The following is a 20,358-nucleotide window of genomic DNA, read 5'->3' as shown; positions in this document are numbered from 1 at the left end:
ATTTCTTTAGTTTCAGTTGTCTTTGCTGTGTACCTATATATGTTATATACCTATAAACCTTAAAGTTCCATTCTTTGTTTTTATTTCCACTTTAAAAATCATATTATTCGAGTCTTAGTCCTTTGCCTCAATATTCTGAAAGAACTCAAGTTTATGCAACACATCCCCGATTTTATTATACGTAGTACAAATTCTGTTCTTCAGTATTTCTGATTCAGACTGAATTATAATATTGCATTTTTAACATCAAATCCCTTTTTATTTCTTCCATCGCACTTGCTATTGTCCTTTCATCTTAGCCAGTTCTTCCTTTATAAATATATACTCCCACTTAAAGGAGGATAGGTCTTTCTGAAAGACTGGTGACACTAAACATATTTTTTTCCAGTCTTTAGAATAAACTACTACTTTCAAAGCATCAATTTCTTCTAAGTCTTTCCCCGCCTTGTTTTGTTCCCCAGTATTTTTTTCTTAGGTCCTATGCTTTATTTTTTCCTGTTCTGCAGCATCTGTTTTGACAGTCTTCTGTTTATTAATCCTCAAATGATGTGGCATCTCCCCAGACTCAGTGTCAGTCAACAAAGTGTTTGAATGGACCTAACTTCATTCTCTATCTACTTTTGTTCTAGTTGAACCCTCTTTGCAGCTCTGTGGCTAAGAATCTGATGTGCATAGCTCCTTACCTGATTCTCACCCATGATGCCCTTCTGGCTGAGATGGGATGCTCCCCTCTGCTACCATTTGTCTCTAAAATCCCTTCTGACATACCCATCAATGTTTCTCTTGCTTCCAAATATTTTCACTTGGTGAGAAACATATCTCAGGTTCCAATTTTTTACATGGTGCCAGGTTGCTTGTCCACTTCTTGTCCTACTGTTTTCCTAACTAGATGGTTATAGCTATTGATAGGTTTAAGGAGGTAGCATGCTGGCTCCCTAAAGAGTAACATTTTCTTTCTGAAGCAAACTATAAAATGAAGGAACAGAGATACATCCTCCCTGCTTTCATGTGAACATAAGAAAAGATGGACCACTGATTGAAATTTTCATTCCATTGAACTTAAAATATAAGTGAAGACTATATACTTATTTATACAAATAAGAATCTTTATATATAACCTATAAAATTCCTCCCCAAATTTTTGCCACTGTATATTGCAACTGGTTTTTTAGTATTGCTCAGTTTTGTCTTTTTGAGATCTTTACAGATATTCTACTGTTATTGAGAAGAGGTTGCAGTAGCTAGACATACTATTTTTAACCAGAAAATCCTTGCTAACTACTACCAAAATTTGTAAAATCTGGATGCTTAACTTTTAAAAGTATTCCAGGACTTCCCTGGTGGCACAGTGGTTAAGAATCTGCCTGCCAATGCAGGGGACACAGGTTCGAGCCCTGGTCCGGGAAGATCCCACATGCCCTGGAACAACTAAGCCCATGTGCCAAGACTACTGAGCCTGCGCTCTAGAGCCTATGAGCCACAACTACTGAGCCTGTGTGCCACAGCTACTGAAGCCCTCGCGCCTAGAGCCCATGCTCCACAACAAGAGAAGCCACCGCAGGGAGAAGCCCATGTACTGCAACAACAAGTAGCCCCCACTCACCGCAAAGAGAGAAAGCCCGCATACAGCAACGAAGCCCCAATGCAGCCAAAAATAAATAAATAAAATAAATAATTTTTTTAAAAGAAGTATTCCAGATAGAAACAGTTTCCAAACAGATCTGTGGAGGCAGAATAACATAAATGAGGTTATAAATTAAGCTACTGATTCCCCTGTAAGCAAGAAAAATATTCTTAAAGTGCATATTCAATCCAAGTAACTATTGTCTCTTTTAAGCTTTCTTGAACTATTTTTTATTTTTTAAAACATTTAACTGCATAAAAATGAAATTAATATACAATTTATGATTCAATGTCAATAGTTAGCAAACATATTCGCAGGAATTATAATCCTAGGTACAGCAGTTTATTTCATCAAATATCCACTGCTTTTCAATAATGTATAACCGTAAGATAATCAGATGGCTATAGTTGACTAGAATCTCTTATTTTTTATTAAACAGTGCCATCAATTCTAGAACGTATTTTTGTTAGATTTTTAAAAACAAATTTTTCATCAAAATTGTTCCCTCAAACTCAAGACCAACTAGGCAGGCCATAAAATAATGCCTCTAAACAGATTTACACCACTAGAGATTATACAGGCTAGCCAGTAATCATGTAATGACATGTGTTTTTTGTATTTGTATTTTGTACATTATGTAACATCTTACCTCAGAACTTAAATCATTAGATAATAATGAGTCTATTTTACCAGAAAGAAGAGAGTTTAGGGTTTCCTTTAAAAGTATGCATTTCTATATCATAGGATTCATACTTTGGAATAGATTCAAATGCTGTTTTGGAAAATGTTGTCCCTGAAACCACCTGAGAGGTCTGTTATAAATGCAGATCCCCAGGCCCTAAACCAGGCCTGTGAAATCAGAATCTCTGGGTGTGGGGTTAGAATTTCTGCTTTTTCAAAAGTTCCTTGGGTAATTCTTTATTCATGAAAGTCTGAGAATCACTACTCAAATTGACTAAACAATACTAAAGGATTAAAAGTTAATCTGGGGAAACAAGGAAGGCTCTGATTTTATTTTACAATCCCATTCTAAGGGACTCCAGGGAAAGAACCAAGGTCACATTTCAGAAATCCATGAGCATTTATCCTATCTGAAACAATCAGTTTGGTAAAAATACTTCCAAAACTCTAGTAACTCAAGTTACTACTTGTATTGACTCAAATGATCTAGGTAGTTTACCACGTAGAAATGCAGTGAATCATTTACAAAAGTAATGTTCCCCCAGAGGTTTCAGCAGATCAACTAACAAAAGACACACAGCCATACAGTCGGATTGCAGAATATATCTCAACTACCAGCGAGAAAACCAGAATCAGATGTCAACCATTTTATTAAGTCTCATGGCAGTTTCACTTTTTTGCCATTAATAACATTCCAAGAGCTAGCCTCCAAAACTCAGTGGTCACTCTCTTAGATCACCATGCTAAAAAACCATCTGACAGTGTTACTTGAGGCATGTTATAAAGTTGTTGCTAGTAGCACAACCAAGGAGCCAGACCCGATTCCAAAGCAATCAGTCTCCCACATCAAGGATTTGAAATGAAATATTCTGCTAAGGCAGCAACCGAATCTTTCAGCTAAACTGTGTAAAACTGCCAAGAGTAAGTTGCTCATTACATTAAGACTCTAGAGACATTTAGAAGCCAATTATGATTCTACTGAAAGAGATACTTAGGAATAGTTTCTGATCTTCATTTGATGGTAGCGAGTAGACCACATTGTTAATGCACTTGTTTTCAGCTATCTGAAACTATCATTTAGTCTATATAGACAATTCAAGTTTGGCTTACCATTAGCTTACCTTCAGTAAGTACTGTGTGTGTGTGTGTCTAACATAAATAAGGTAAAAACAGCTCTGCTAAAGTTTCAATAAAATTTCACCTAGATGAGAAACATCTTAAAACTTAATTAAACCATAAAAGTAAATTAAATATGCAAATAATGCACTCAAATTGGGAAAAAAAGTTTTTTATCAGTTATTAACAATTAGTTTTTTTTTAAAGTTCACAGGATAAATGAGAGAATTTAAAACCATTAAATCATCCAGAGACAATTTCTATTTCTATTTGCTTAAAATAAAGGTCTTCAACTACTAGGATTAGCTGTGTTTGTTTTAAAGTCACCTATTTGGTAGTGATGTTTTAGTTTCCAGTTTAGTCAGCTTCAGACCCTCAAGGTCCACAAGCATTCTATCTTTCAAAACTGTAACTGTTTGCGTAGATACCCTCAGACAGACAACTTAAGGGAATAGAGAACAAAGAAGGAAGACAGAAAGACGCCACAATTCAGAAGTCACCATAAGCACAGTACCTTGCACTGTGAGGAAAACCGATGCAGCCGATAATCCTCCTTCACTGGAAACCACACAGTGATATTCTCCGGCATCGCTGAATTTCACACTCCTCAGCTCCAGGGAAAGGTTGGCCAAGATCCTCATTCCTGCTGGATCTGCCAGCCTGACATCTCTGTCATTCCTCCGCCAGGTTAGATTGTAATCCACTGCACTGATGACAAGACAGGTCAAAAGTGTTCTTTCTCCAGGAGCGACTGTAACATTATTAGGCACTTGGATGGCTGGCGGGGGCTCTGTGTGAAATGAAAAGATTCAAATTGAAAGACCCAGAAGTCATTTTGCTCACTCACAGAGGTGGTTTAAAAATTTAATGAGCATGTGTTGAATATCTAGTAGGAAAGATGCAGTACAACGGAACATATTCATTAATACGTATGTCTGTCACCCCAAGAAAATTATCATCTAGTTGAAAAATGCTTTCAGTAGGAGTGCATGTTTACAGACCGAAGTACACTCAAGTCCAAATCTGTAAATTATAGATACGGATCAAAGAGGCATGGCAAAATGATATGACTAGACTGATTCAGGATTGCAGAATGAGTCAAATTTTGATTTGAATTTTGAAGAAAGTAGCACTTATGGATTTTTAAAATTTAAAACCATTTACTTAGTGTTTTAAAGAAAATAGCGCATGAATATGGTAGATATGGAAAAGATTCAATGGTATCAGCTTTAAGGGGATTATAAACTCATTAAGACACAGTACATTAGAGTAAGATGAATTTCTCCCAGTGAAGATGAGGAGTGTTTGATTTAAGAAAGGCAAGTTAACAGTAAGGCATAGACTTTTAAAAAAATTATACATATAGGACCATGTACACAAAAGGCATTGAGTAATGCATGCACATTTCAGATGTGGTCAAAAGGCACTTACTAATTAAATATTTAACTACATTTCTAGAGAAAATCACATATTGCTCTAGTTAGGTTTGAGAATACTGTAAATCCAAATGCCCCTGTAAAGCTCACTCTGCCCAAATGCTTTAAAATAACCTGCCACAGAAAGCCATTATTGACCAATAATATAGCAATAAAAACTAGCTGGAAACCCATGTGTCTGTTTCAGTTTAAATGTGAAAGAGTATCAGATATTCAAGATCCAACTTTATACTTCTTTATTCAAAACTATATATACGTGCAGATGAATAACATGAGCCTATAATAAAACCGAGAAGTAATACGCCAAAACCATAGTGGTCATCTCTGAGAGAGAGAAGTGTGTATATTTTGCATATTTTCCTTTATATTTATCTTTGTTTTCCAAACATTTTTAGAGGAGTGTATGTTATTCTAAATCATTTTAAAAATCCTTAATTTTTACAATTCTGCTATGTTTTTAAAATCTCTTATGAAAATAGCTAATGAATCAATTGGGAAGAGTACAGGAGAAAGTTAGGAAGGTCTGACTGAAGTCTGGTTAGGTTTGACAGATAAAATACAGGATGGTTTGCTAAATTTGAATTTTAGATAAATATCAAATAACATTTTAGTATAAGTATGACTCATGAAATATTAGAGACACATTTAACTGGGCATCTTATGTTTTTATTTGCTGAGTCTGGCAAACATAGGCTGCCTAGCTTTATCCCTAACTAGCTGTATGACCTTAGATAAGCCAATTTATTCACAATGTTTGTTTCCCTATTTGAAAAATGAGATGATTAAATTAGGTAATCTGAAAGACCCCTTCTAGTACTAAGGCTCTGTGATGTTAACATACAAGATGGTATGGACCATCAAAGACCCGGAGGCGAGTACTTGTGAACACGTGTTGACACTGTATCAAAATCTTTTTGAAGACCACAAAACATTTTGTGTGGGTTTCTTTTTTGTTTTTTTAAACAAACTTCTTCAACTAGACTAGGGAATTTCAGAAAATGTAAAATCCCATATTATGGGCATACAGGGGAGGCTGGGTGCACACCTAGATCCTTCTCAAGGACTTAGGCACTCATTTCCCTAGCCGCTCTGCTTTCTGGCTACTGAGCTCATGGCCAAGGGAGCTAACATGCTCGGGTTAGACGCCCTTTCTAGTGCAGCCCACTTCCAGGGACCACTTAATGAAGGAAAAAGATGCAGCTCTCTTGCCTCATTTCAGGGTCACCCCAGCTCCAGAACTCCCTGTAGGATCGGCTGAGGCCCCTGTTGTGATTATATCACAGTTTAACTTCTTCCACTCCCTTACAGGTGTTCTTTCCTAGGAAACTCAGCAATAACCCTCTTGCGTGCAAAATCTGCCTCAGAGTCTATTTCAAATATAAATTCAAATACGTAAAATGCCAACTTTCTGCTAATATCCAGGAGGAGAGGAGATTTTAAATATGACATACAATACCATCACTGCATAAATATCTACAGATAATAGTATATGCACTGAAATATTTATGCACACATCAATAAATCTGGTGGTGATGGAGGAGATGATGGAGAAGTACAGCAGTTTGCAAAAAAGGCCAAGATAACAAATTACCGGAAACAGCCTGGTCCTGGGAGGATGAGGGGCAGTCATTCTTAAGTGAAAGAATGGCTGAGGCTAGGATTAGGGGACCAGAGATGAAACCTCAAAACTGAGAAAGAATGATAAGCATAGGCCTTGTGACATTAGGTAAAGATCACTGGACTGAGAGTCAGGAGGCTAAGAATCTACTTCTCACTACCTATCCATCTGATCAGAAATGGGGCACCTGCCTGTTCTGGGCTTCAGTTTCTTTAGCTATAAAATGATGAGGTGGTATAATATTATTTCCAAGTCTTACCCTGTTCTAAAAGAATATCCTGAAATTAAAATTTAAGATTGCCTGTCACTGACATGCCCTTGACAAGTTTTCTCTTTTCAATTTTACTTAAAGCCAAAATGTTGGTATTGTATGTATGTGTGCATTGCAGGTGGGGGACATTATGCTAAAAAAATAAATTCAGTAGAGAAAATTAATATAAAGTAAAGTACAAAATATCATTTGTAAAGAATTTTTTCCTGCTTCTGCAGTTCTGTTCATTGTTTTCTATATGTTTATATGCAATAAAAGAGGTATAATTCTTTTTACACCCATTTTGCATTTAAAACCAATATATCAATAACCAATATCTCCAATGAACCAAAAATCCTTAAAAATGTTGTCTAGAAGGAAATGCTGAAAAAAAAATGAAGTAACATATTGCTAGAACTTTAACTTTTCTTGAAACAGTTCTTGGGTGCTATTTGACTTTATAAATGTTCATCCACAGTGATACAAAAACATCACCATTCCATAATGCCGTGCTTTCCCAACACTCCTGTCCAAAGTATGAGATCTAATTATCCTGTGAATTCAAATCTGATTCTGGTGTGCTGGTTAGTAGTGACAGTAGGGTGGCTGAGCCAGGACCTGGGTGGAGGTTTGAGGCTGGAAGATTAAACAAAAGTTAGCCCAGAAAGAAATGTCCACTCTTTCAAGTCCAAAGGGGCACTTGCTTGCTACTTCTGCTGTTACAGTCATTGCCATACAATCAATCCATGCTTCTGCCCTTCTTTCATAATTAACCAGTGGGACACAATTCCTGAAAAGTGGCTTTGGTACAGTAAAACTTCCTAGCAATACCATGGCTCGGCTGGCACAGATTAATACTAGAAGGGCACGTGTAGAGTGTATATTTGGAAGTTACTGACACCACAGGGCCAAATTCTTAGCAGTCAGTTCAGGAGTTCTTTCTGGTACTTTCCAGTTATTTATGCAATATGTCTGAATCAACTCACTCAAACCTCTTTCCCTATTGTCCTTCCCTTAATTAAGATTGCTGGGAAAAAAACCCTCAAGTGCTCAAGTGTTTGTTTCCCCAGAAGCTGAGGAATGTTGACACGATTCCAGTGCTTTTCATAATTACGGGAGATGAAAAAAATGAATAGTTTATGATGCATGTCAACTTGCTAAATTGTTTCAGAAGACGAACTTTATTTTTCTAAGAATAAGAGAAAATGAATAATTTACTGCAAGAAGAACAGGCTTGCACGCCTCTGTTTTAAAGTTCAGCTTGGACTTAATGATAACAAACATAAATCCTAGGCTTCTAAACAGCCCTACAGTTATAAAGCTACTTTTGTCTTAAATTTTCCAAAGAAAATGCACATCAATACTAAATTGACAATTCAGACATTGTTATAAACTCAACAGGCACATTTACGTCAGAACAGGCTTACTATTAAACACACAGCAACCCTAGGCTAGGAGGCAGGTAGAAAATAACTGAGTCAAAACAAAGTTTCCAATAAATTCTAGATATATGCTGAGTAAGTAAGTGGTTTAAGTCCTGGTCAATGATAATATATGGTAGTCTGTTTGGTTTCTAATTGATAATGGTAGTCTTTTGGGTTTCTAATCTGGGAGATTAGAGGAAAAAATGAATTTTTTTCACTAAAATATATTCTACCTTGTAAAGTAATCTGAGCCTTGCCCATTTATTCATAGGAAACACACTATTTAAATGTAACTTAATTAGCATCACTTCTGCCCTTCCTAATACCAATATTGTAGCCACTGAGGTCCTATGTTTTTTGAATGTGATACTTTCCTTATTGTCTTCAACTTAGATGTCAGAATCCATTCACAAAAGCACTCTGCTCATTATAAATATGGGAGAGATTATGTTATAATCAGAATGGATCTCTCCCTTTTCTGATATTTTATTTTTTCAAAGGAAAATACTATATGGAGATCAAAAAATATTTATTGAGCCCCCATAATAATAATAATGATAATAACAACAGCAATAATAAAAACAGCTAATGTCTATTAGGTGTTTCTATGTGCCAGACTCTCTTCTAAGTGCCTGACATACACTGTCTCATTTAATCCTCAGTTTCTCCAAGAGATAGAGACTGTTACTCTTATTGTCATCATGTTATAGTTAGGGGGTCCAAGGCACTGAGTTCTTAAGTAATTGGCCCAAGGCAGGTCACACAGTTAATATGCAGTGAAGCCTGGATTAACAAACATCCCATTTCCATAGCTACATTAATATTTAGGCAACTGCAAAGCAATTAGGAATAATTACCTGATACGTCAAAGAACGTCTCTGCCCGTCCAGTCCCTGCACTGCTGACGGCAATGCACTCATAGGAGCCTTCATCAGACAAAGTGACCTGTTCAATATCCCAGGTCACACTGGCCGATTCTCTGGGGTAAGAAAATAGAAGCATGTTTAGTTACTACAAAAACAAGACCAAATTGAAAACAGTGATTCCACTATTTGTTTTATGCATTCAAAAGAACAGCTTAGGGCTTCCCTGGTGGCGCAGTGGTTGGGAATCCGCCTGCCGATGCAGGGGACGCAGGTTTGTGCCCCGGGCTGGGAAGATCCCACATGCCGCGGAGCGGCTGGGCCCGTGAGCCATTGGTCGCTGGGCCTGTGCGTCTGGAGCCTGTGCTCCGCAGCGGGAGAGGCCACAGCGGTAAGAGGCCTGTGTACCACAAAAACAAAACAAAACAACAAAAAAACAGCTTAAAAAAAGTTATTTTAGCTTAAAATTATACAGAGTTCTTTTATTATCATAATTACCATAATTTTACGATAAAATTATGCAGAGTTCTTCACAGCTTAAAATTATACATCTTTTGTATTTTAATTAGAAAGTTAAGCTTTGTACTCTGAGCAAAAAACATAAAGGCAGTAAGTTTTTTTTTGTTTTCTATTGATCTTCGTAGGTTCTAACAAAAGAATTCACTTCCAAATGTGAGAAAAACTTTAAAGAGGTAGAGGACAGAAGAGTGGGACTTTTTTACTGAGAAAATATCAGGGAGACATCTTTAATCTTCCCTCAAAACTCATTTAATTCAAACTAATGATCATTTTACCAATTTTTTTTCCCCACATTTTCACATTCATATGTCTTTTTTTCTTTTTTGAACAGGCCTGTAACTTTGCTGTTGAGAACTATAGCCTGTGCCTGTGTCCAGTTAGGGTCACTGGAAATTTCTTTGGGAGACCTTCTATGGCTACGTCAAAACATAAGATACAAAGTTGGCACAGAAACACTCTTTAAATCCTCTCTCCTTCCCCTCTCATTTCCAGGTTTTGGTCATGTTCAGTGAGGTTCTAGCCAAAGCAACTCAACCAGTAATTTACAAGTGTGAAGGTAGAAAACAAACGTTTTGGTCCCCAAAAGATAAATCCTCTTTAACTTTCTTATATATAAGCTCTACATAAGGCTATATACCATAACTGGTTCAACCTATGTATATAATGAGTAAAGAAAAAGATTATCAGTTTTACAGTCAAAGTTGTCATTTAGGTAAAATAAATCCCTTTGCTATATTACATATTCATTCATTTAATAAATATCTATACTTTGTCCTCTAACACTCTTCAAGTTGTTTCTCATTTTTTGGAAATGTCTTAGTAATAGCTATTTAATCCTTATTTAAAACATTAAAATAATCTATAAAACAAGCATTATATTGTTTTAAAATATGATTGCAATGTCATAAATATTTTCATAATTTTTTCTTATAATCAACCATAGCTATTTATAAACTTTTTAAACATTCAAGATACAGATGAGATGAAAAGCCCACTGCAGTCAAGACACCTTCCACTGAAGCTGAAAGTGGTACAAGATGTGATACCTCACAGTAATAACTCCAGATCTCTCCCCATCCGAATGAACCACACCCATCACCAAACCACTATGAAGAATTCACTGAGCTCTTAATGTACATTTACCACTAACCTAGAGTTTGTAAGAGAAAGTCAAGACACAGGTTCCTGTCATTAGGAAAGCGAGAAAATAAGCCAGGTGATCCTTCCATATATTTTAGTAACTGAGAATATTCACTTAATACTGTTTCCTTTCACTTGCGTCTGCATTAGGTGTCAGTGGTCCTTACTGTCACGTTCAGATGAAAACGGAGAATGACTTATTCTATGCTGCATTGATCACCTAAGATGTATCATGAGCAGTAGGCTAAGCCCAAATTTACAAATGCCATTGTCTAGGAGGTACTGGTAAGTTCCAGGAAGGTAGGAGTTTGAAATACACACATCTTTCATGTCTTCTGCAGTGCCTACTTCAGAGCCAAGCATATTTTAGGATTCATCAAAAACTGAGACATGCAGAAATTTTAGAACAGAAAATGACAATTCTTCTAGTCTTAAGGCCCTTTATTTAAAAACTAGAAAGTTGAGGAAGAAGGACAAGTAATTTATTCAAAGGCACAAAACTACTGTATGGAGTGCTTAGAGAATATTCTTTACAGTTATACTTGTTCCTCTCTTATTTATGAAATATTACATGGGAAACAATTCTCTTTTTCATGTACCCTTATCAGTTAGCATTAAGATTATATGGCCATGATAAAAAGTTTTGAAGGGATGACCCTTGGAACAGGGGAAGGAACATGTCAGATAGAAATGTGTCTTGTTACTGATGGAAACTAATTCTCTCCTACATCCCCTAGAGACCATAGTGACTCACATAACAAAGATTCAGTCATGCAGCTGGAGTTATTAGGAAATCTAGGGCAGAGATGTGCAAGTGAATTGGGATTAGAGAATCAATCCATCATCACCCATGCCCAATTATGTCGTTAGCCTCTTACATCCAAAGAACTTAACAAATGTCAGCAAGGCATGTCACATCTCTGGGCCACAGGGCTGGAAAAATGAAAGAAAGAATCCTTGTAGTTTACCTCAGAGGAATTGTGTGGAATTAATAAATTAATGCTTATAAAGAATCTCCAGTGTCTTTGAAAATTGTTACTATTTAAACACGAAGCAGAATTGTTTGATTTCATCATTCAGTTTTGTAACTTCATCATTTGATATCTTGGTCAGTTATGTTGCTGGTTATTAAATATGCAGCTAAGGAAATCATCAAGATGTATGTTAAGCAAATAGCAGAAAATAATACAGTCCAATGTTTAAACAATGGAAAATGTTCTCAAGTTATAATGAACATTCTTGCCATAGCTTCTGCTTAAAATGACCCCATAAGGAGACTGTATAAGCTAAGACTGTCAAATATTTAACATGTCACACAAGTTATTTACGTGAATATTGAATTACCAGTGTAAAAGCTTTGTAAAATAATTCTTAAGAGTTTTTCCCCCAAATGTAGTTTCATAGTAAGTTAAAAAAAAAGTTTGCCAGAAATCATCCTCTAGTTTTCAAGGCCTACTTAATTTTTATCATTAGATTCCTTAAACTTGTCTAGAAAATTCAGCCATCTTCACAACGGAAGTTGGTGCCCTCTAGCCCACTTCCCTTCACTGTTGGCTGCGGTAGTGACCACACACGCTTCTGCTCCATCTGGCCCACACCCCCAGCACACACCTCATTTCTACTCTTCTCCTCCTGGCTCCCTGGGCTAGAGCTACACTGGCTTCCTTCCCGTCTTTCTTTCCCACGTGCCTGGTGGACTCTGGCCTTAGTGCATTTGCATTGCCTGTTCCTGGCGTGTGAATGCTCTTCCCTGGATATCTGTGTGACCTGGATATCTCACCATGTTCAAGTCCTTGCTCAAATGCCCCTACTCTGAATTTTAAAATTGCAACTTGGCCAAAACCACATGTACTCCACCAACCAGTAGTACTTGCCCCAATTAACCTGCTCTACTTTTTGCCATAACACTTTAAATCAGATTCAGAGACATGTTTATACTCAAGCCACTAAAGCTTAAGTTTCATTTGCAAGGACTCTTGCAAAATTCAGGACCTAACTTTGTATTCATAATTTTGTATTCTTTGTCTTATCCAGGGGCCCTTAAACTGTGTAGAATTCAGATTCTATAAAACCTGAATCAACTCTTTAATGTATTCTAGCATTTATTATATTATCATATTATATTTATCACCTGCTTCTATCTTCCTCCTTTACAATATAAGCTCCACAAAGGTTCAGAATTGTGTCTGCTTTGCCCACTGCTACATTCCAAGACTATGAAGCAAATAAATAAGAATGTCTAATGAAAAAGTACATTAAAATAAGTATCTATTTGTATTTAGATATTTAGTGCTATAAATTATTACTAATGGAAACATTTACACACTTTAAGTACTGGTCTACTCCAAGTGTAACTCCATTTCTGGCAAAGCTCAAGGTAAAGGGCAAAAGACTCTCAACAGAGCAGTGAATTTGGCCCGGCTGCAGGTAGTATCCCGGGGTTTTCTCAGGCATTGTAACTTTGGGAGCATCTGGGAAAAAAAGAACATGGGCAAGAAGGTCACAATAATATTTGGTACTTCCTGTTAATCCATTCAAAAGCTTCATACTTAAATTATTCCAGTAAATTCTCTGCATTCCAGTTAATCTAAATCATGAAAAATCACTTTATCTTTCTTTGTTCAAAGGTTATTAATTTCTGGATTATCTCCATGGACCCTTTACTAAGGTACTCATTGAATCTAGGACTCCACTGACCTTAAGACATAACACTTTTTGTACCACCAAGATAGAAAACAAAGCTACCAGATAAGTTACAATACATCATCAATTGTAGAACATAGTTCAATTTCAAAAATGTAAAACTATGAAAACAACACACATATCCTAGAATTGAATTCATAGGGTAACTGCTTCCAAAAAGGAACGAAAAAATTGATTTTTAAGAATCCAATAGCTTTTTTAAGCATTCAATTCAGGGGCTAACACAACTAACTTTGAATACTGCATATGAGGAAATACTGAGGTTGGTTCTATTATTTCCTTTCTACAGCTATTAACCAATAGCTACAGAGTGGTTCCTGAACTTCCCAAATCATAACCTTATGTATAAATGATAAACTGTTATCCCTCCACCCAAAAGTACAATATTAGAAACAATCCTTCTGTATCCTTGTCAGTCCATGGTTCAAGTTACATACAGTTCTAAAGTTTTAGTCAGAATCCAGTCATCAGCCTTGAGAAATAATAGCAAATATATAAGTAACTAGCTTACTTATTAACTAACTAACCAAAAAAGGCAAAATCATCACCAGTTATTTGCAGGGAACTACTGTTCAAAGTAGAAAGGTTTCTGACAATTGTATATAAACATTTAGCCAAATCAGATAGCTAATCAAATATTAAACACATATGCCAGGGGGAGTAAGAGCACAAGAACTTCCCAGTTCAAATTCTCACACTGATTGAAGTAATCAAAATTCTCAGATCTACAATCAGTGAGACTTAACATGAAACTTTGAATGTGCTATTTTATGGTTAGGAAAGCTTGTGTTACTAAGTGTAAATGCTCTTCTACATGGTGACCCAGTAATAATGTGAGGACATTATTTTTGACTTTAGAGTCCATTCTTCTTATTTTTCTTTTTTTTGGCCACACTGCGCAGCTTGAGGGATCTTAGTTCCTTGACCAGGGATCGAACCAGGGGCCCCTGGCAGTGAAAGCCCAGAATCCTAACCACTGGACTGCCAGGGAATTCTCTAGAGTCCATTCTTTACTCATAGGACCATATCAGCCCCTTAAACTATCAATACTCCAGTGCTGAGTAAAGTGATATCTTACCTGGGACGATACTAGAGAAGGAAACACTTGATACTCTCTGGAAGAGATAATCATCCTTATCATAGCCTGTTACTTTGAGAAAGAAAGCTTCATTTGGTGGTGTAAAGTCAGAAATATTCCATATGCCATAAGGTTTTCTATCTGGATAATATTTAATAGGAATTGTCTTAAGAGAGCTGCCTGAGATACTCAGAAGTTCAAGACGATCTACTCTAGCTGGGATGGAAATTCCAGAAGTATTCAGCAGCACATAGGTAGGCATTCCTACAAGAGAAAGGAACTGTCATCATTTGCAAGTAACATGCACCTGAGGTTATCTATCAAATAAGTTTTGTATTTATAATAACAGGTAATAAGGACATACATATGAGTACTACAGACTGTGCCATAAACTGTGGCCCAGTTGTAGAATCTTCTCTACATAAAAGACAGTTTATTCATGACCAGAGAAACTTAGGAAACCCTAAGTAATTATTTTCATGGTATTTAATCATGTTTATATGTAGAAAGAATAGAATTATGAATATTGCGTTATATGATATTTGTTATATGAATACTTTTAAAGATTCACTATTCTGTATCCTTCCAGTAACTGCAGCAATAAAAATAAAAGAACTATCAGAAAAAAGAAATTTAAAGTCACAGTAGAATTGAGCCTTCTTTTTAACTATAAATCTTGTTGCATGAATAAAACAAGAGGAAGAAGCACCTTTCAAATCAACAATAATTTCACCTTGGAACATATAATGCTATATGGTATCTTTAATGTTTTAACTACACACACACACACACACACACACACGCACGCACGCACGCACGCAGCATTTTCACCTTGACAACAGGCAAGTAAGGTGCTAGTAAGGAAAAAGTCTCAAGATCTAGGTCATCAGTTTTCAAAGTTTAGTAAGTGTAGGAATCAATGAGGTGCTTGTTAAAGTGCATATTCCTGGGCCCTACCTTCTGTGATTCTCATTCAGGAGATCTGGGGTGGGCCCCAGGAATCTTAATTTTTGATAAGCTCCCTGAGTGATTTCAATATCACTGGCCTCGGGATCACACTCTGAGAAACAGTTACTAGGTCAAGAGTGCAATCATATTTAAAATAAAGATGCTATGTTTCCCAATTTTATTGAATATCACAAAATTATAAAATCACAGACAGTCTGAGAACTCTTTTGCACTTCAATATCTACTATGCCAACTGAAGTAATGAGAACATACAAACCTTGCACCGGTCTGCTGACTGTGTTTTTGAAGTCCAGGGTGGGCTTTCGGGAAAAACCAGCTCGAAAATCAATAGTACTGAGGCCGGTGATGCGAACAGAGTGCCTTCCACTGCTAGACGTCTGAAAAATGTTTAATGACAAACTCTATCAGAAGTTGATCCAGGATGCAGGTCACACTAGACACTAACCAGTATGGGAAACTGCAGAGTGTTTAACTAGGATTGATGTCCGATCACTGAGGTTTTTGATCTGGCTGTTTTGAACTAAACTGTGATTCTGTAACTTCAACTCAAGTTTTGTAATACATATCCCAGGGGACTAAAGTACAGCTGAGTTTTATATTTCATGACCAGTGGTAAAAGATAGAGGGGTGTAGTCATAGTGAATGGACTTGGTTCACATGGTGAATGTTCAGGAAATATTTGTGAAATGAACGAATGACTAAATCTTCTCCCCTAAGCACCATCCAGGTTCTATTATGAAAATATTTCCCTTCTCTTTGCTTCTGGGAAGAGACAGCCAGGACAAGCACAAGAGCCGACCATTCTCCAACTTTTAGCCAAACGGCATCCTCAGCTCAGCAGTGTCCAGCCAAGGCACTCAGTGCTCAAGATACAAATATGAGTGAAAAGAAGGTCCTGACCCTGTAAGGGTCTATGGCCAGTGAGACAGTCGGATGGAGAAAGCGAAATCTTCAAGAGGATGCAGTAAATGCAGTGACAGAATTACAGAAAAGGCACATAGAAATATGTATATGAAAGCACAGACTAGCCTGTAGTTCAGTTAACACCTCCTAGGGGAGATGAACAAGATATTGAATAGCTAAGCACTGAAGTTATCCATATGTGCATAAATAATAAATATTGATCATTTGGATTAGGGTCACAGGATAAAACACTAACATTTATTGGGCACTTCCTCTGTGCCCAGACTGTTTGAATACATTGGCTTATTTAATCCTTATTACAACCCTATAAGGTAGATATCATCATTACCCCCACTGCACAGATAAGGAGGTTGAGGCACCAAAGCTATTCAACAGCTTGCCCAAGTTCACAAGGTTTCCTAACTTGCAGAGGTGGCTCTGGGCTCTTCCCCACCATGCTACATTGTCTCCCAAGGGCAAGGTAAGTCAGAGTTAGCCTCTACATCAATATCTCTCTAAATATGATTTAAGGACCACCTATATCTACACCTACACAAAATCACTTTGGTTGTTTGTAAAAATATGGACTCTGAGCTCCAGCCAAGATTTACTGATTCAGAATCTCTAGTGAGTGGAGTTTACGAACATGTATTTCAAAAACCATCTAAAGGCTTATGAACAAGAGTTCACCATTATTTTATAACATTGATCACTGAGATTTTGTCTCAAAATAAAATGATTATATGATAGCAGCATTTAGGTAGAAGCAGAATATAGGAGTAAGAGAAAGCATTCACATGATAACACCAGTATGCCAACATGGCTCTCCATCTCAACACTGAGAAACACATATTTAGTTATCATAGCATGACAGAAGGTGCTAAAAAGATAGATAGATATATATGATTTTAATATCGTGAACAGCTAGATTAAGCCACAGCATTGTTAAAGATAAGCCAGCTCCAAGGCTCAGCAAACCACACAGTTTTCCCTACATCACTGTGACTCACTATTTGGCAATGAGGACAGAAAGGGTGAGGAGATATGTCCCTGTTGCTACCAATCATGTTCCTCATTGAGCAGAACTTGCAGGAACTCAGCGGAAAGGAAAATGAAGGTGAGGAAAAAGAAAAACAACACATCTTCATGAAAACATTGTTGTATTCTTAGTATAAACGATGCTGCTTATTACTATCGCTCATTTTCATAGGGGTAACAAAGGATTCTAAGTGTAAGTGTAGGAGTCTCAGTACCACCACTTATTGCATTATTTCTAAAGGAAAATGTGTTCTGAATTTCACATAACAGACAAGAAAAAAAAAAAACTACAATCATAAACCAATTTTATGTCGAGGATTTCCTACAAGGCTATACAAAACCTTGCGAAGTCTACTTTCAACTGCTTTAGATAATGTAGGGCTATAGTGAAGACACTATTGTCTACCGGTTTCTTGTAAAAGAGAAATGAAATGGTCAATATTATGAGTTGATTTAGATTTTTTCACTGACATCATCTATTGCTGTTAGTTGTCTTGTTGCTCAGAAAGTCCCTTATGATAAAACAGCTCTTGAGGCTACCAAGGGTAAATATAACACGCAATCCGCCTAATGACTGTTGTTAAGTGCTAATCATCTACCAAGTGTCTGTGCACAAATCAACTGATAACGAGTCCATTTAAAAAATGTTGCTTAGGGGCTTCCCTGGTGGTGCAGTGGTTGGGAGTCCGCCTGCCGATGCAGAGGGCACGGGTTCGTGCCCCGGTCCGGGAAGATCCCACATGCCGTGGAGCGGCTGGGCCCATGAGCCATGGCCACTGAGCCTGCGCATCCGGAGCCTGTGCTCTGCAACGGGAGAGGCCACAACAGTGAGAGGCCCGTGTACCGCAAAAAAAAAAAAAAAAAAAAAAAAAAATGTTGCTTAATAGCTAAGTGAGAAACTTAAAAATTACAATCTCTATAAAATTATTGGAAAATAAATTAATTTTGATCCAAATAGCATAGCAAAAAAGTAGGTGGAGATAAGGACATAGTTTTACTATTCTCTGAGAAATGCTAAGAATAGGAAGCGTAATTAGTTAAGAAAATCTTAATTTATTTATATATTATACTGTAAACAGTAGGAATGCCTGCATAGAATTTAAAAGGGTTTGTAAGTAAAAGATATTTCCAAGCGAATCACTTTTTATGCACAATGACATCCAACTCTGGGTTAATCAGAGTAATGGAAGCAAGGGACATCACAAATAAACCAAAATTATAGTTTAAAAATAAAATGCAAAGAAAAAATTTAAGCTAACTTATTTTAAAATTACCTCTAATACTCATGCCTGCATTTATCATTCCCGAATCATTCTCTTAAAAGAATTACAACAATACTTGGACATTATTTTAGGAACACAATATAACACGAGAAAGTGCCAATAATTTATTATTTTAATCTGTTTTCTTAAAGTAAGCTATTATTTTAGTCTGTTTCTTAGCTGAGTTCCCTTTTTTCAAGTATTATTGACATAGGAACAAAAAGATTTTATGTATAACGATGGTTAAACAAACAAGTAAATGGATGAAGGAGAAAAGTGCCAACATATACAAAATGCATTCTGTGCAGCAGGCAAATCTTTTATGTAAATTATCACGTTTAATCCTCACAAAAGTCTCTGTGAGATAATACTATAATTATCTTCATTTCACAGATCAGAAGGGTAAAGTGACTTGCTCAAAGTCACAGATAAACAGTGGGTAGCAGACCTTGGATGTAAACTCAGTGAGGCTCCAGAAATTGACCTCTACTGCTACCCCATGCATTTCTCATGATCATCTCAGTGAACTGGATTATGCTGGTTTCGAGCTAAAAGCTGAAATATACCCAACTGCTCTACATAATAGAAGAGTAATATGGAATTTCTGAGTCTATCCACAGGAGAGAAGCAGAAACAAAATGGGGAGAAAGAAGGATGGGGGGCAAGGAGAGAGCAAAAGGACACAACTCACTTCAAGATATGTCCCCAAATCTATAGGCAAATCTACTAAACTCACAGAAGATTCTTGTTAGTGGATTTCCTACGAAATTTTTGAAGGGCTGAGCTTTACCCTCCATCGAAGTACAAAAGATTAGAATCAACACACAAATAATCAGGAGGCAAGGAGACCAAAAGAAAGTAAGTCTTCAGGAAACTCCAGAAGCATTAGAAGGCTTTGGATTCTCACGTGTTATGGACAGAGTGGTGTTGGAGGAGAAATAAATGATAAGAAGGTCTCGGAGGGGTGAAGAAAATTCAGCTAATTCCGTAACGAAGTTCAACAGAGGGGAAGCCCAGCTGTGTATTTCCTATTCCTCTCTTCCTTTCTGAATTATTTAGCTATCTTAGCACCATGTTCTACATATATAATTAAATTAGTAAGACAAAAATTACTGATTTAATGTTTTTCTATTTGCTCTTTATATCATGTAGATTTAAACTGTGGGTTATAACAAAATTAGAATTTGGCTCCAAAAAGCATCTCTCCACCACAGAATACCTAGAAGCATCACTCTGGCACAGAGCCATCCTCACCTCATGCTTTCCGTAGTTAAGAAGAGGGAAACCTTATGCTTGGAACACAATGGTTCCAAACGTAACAGGAAATTTCCTAGGCACTGGACACTGAACTGGGTTTGTATTGGCTTGAAATTCTGAGAGTTGTATTTTAAAGAGTATATTTACTCATACAATTTATAAAGGTTCATAATGAGTTACACTACTATCCTGAGTTAGAATGTCATGTTGATCAAGTTGCAGGAGAATCTGAATCAGGAACACAGAGGCTGCTGTAGTATGAGCAGACCTGAGGCAAAGATGAGGTTAGACTAGATACCCACTGGCATTCTATAATTGTAAATAGGTAGCCATGATCCACAAAGCAGTAAGAGGAAAGAAGGAGCAGAGTGGACCAGAGTGTAGGCTTCTAAATTGGAGTGAGTCTATGAGGAATGAAAAAGCAGGACAGGCTGAAGTACCATGAAGCAAGGACCATGGAGAGCTCCAGGGAAAATT

General features: G+C 36.8%; 1 protein-coding gene across 1 annotated transcript in view; it reads right to left on the bottom strand.

Moving 5' to 3' along the window:
- The window catches only part of HMCN1 (hemicentin 1), a 519,661-nt gene that overhangs the window by 316,988 nt on the left and 182,315 nt on the right, over nt 1-20,358 (bottom strand). The window contains exons 7-11 of the mRNA XM_065885936.1: nt 15,678-15,798; nt 14,453-14,716; nt 12,998-13,142; nt 9,007-9,128; nt 3,936-4,211 (exon numbers count right to left, since the gene is read on the bottom strand). Coding sequence (XP_065742008.1) covers nt 3,936-4,211; nt 9,007-9,128; nt 12,998-13,142; nt 14,453-14,716; nt 15,678-15,798 — 928 coding nt within the window. The remainder of the gene's footprint in view (nt 1-3,935; nt 4,212-9,006; nt 9,129-12,997; nt 13,143-14,452; nt 14,717-15,677; nt 15,799-20,358) is intronic.

This window comes from Phocoena phocoena, chromosome 1 (genome assembly GCF_963924675.1).
Source record: "Phocoena phocoena chromosome 1, mPhoPho1.1, whole genome shotgun sequence".
Classification (NCBI taxonomy): Eukaryota; Metazoa; Chordata; class Mammalia; order Artiodactyla; family Phocoenidae; genus Phocoena; species Phocoena phocoena.
Note: the sequence above shows the minus strand (reverse complement) of the source record. Positions and strands in the feature narration are given on the sequence as shown.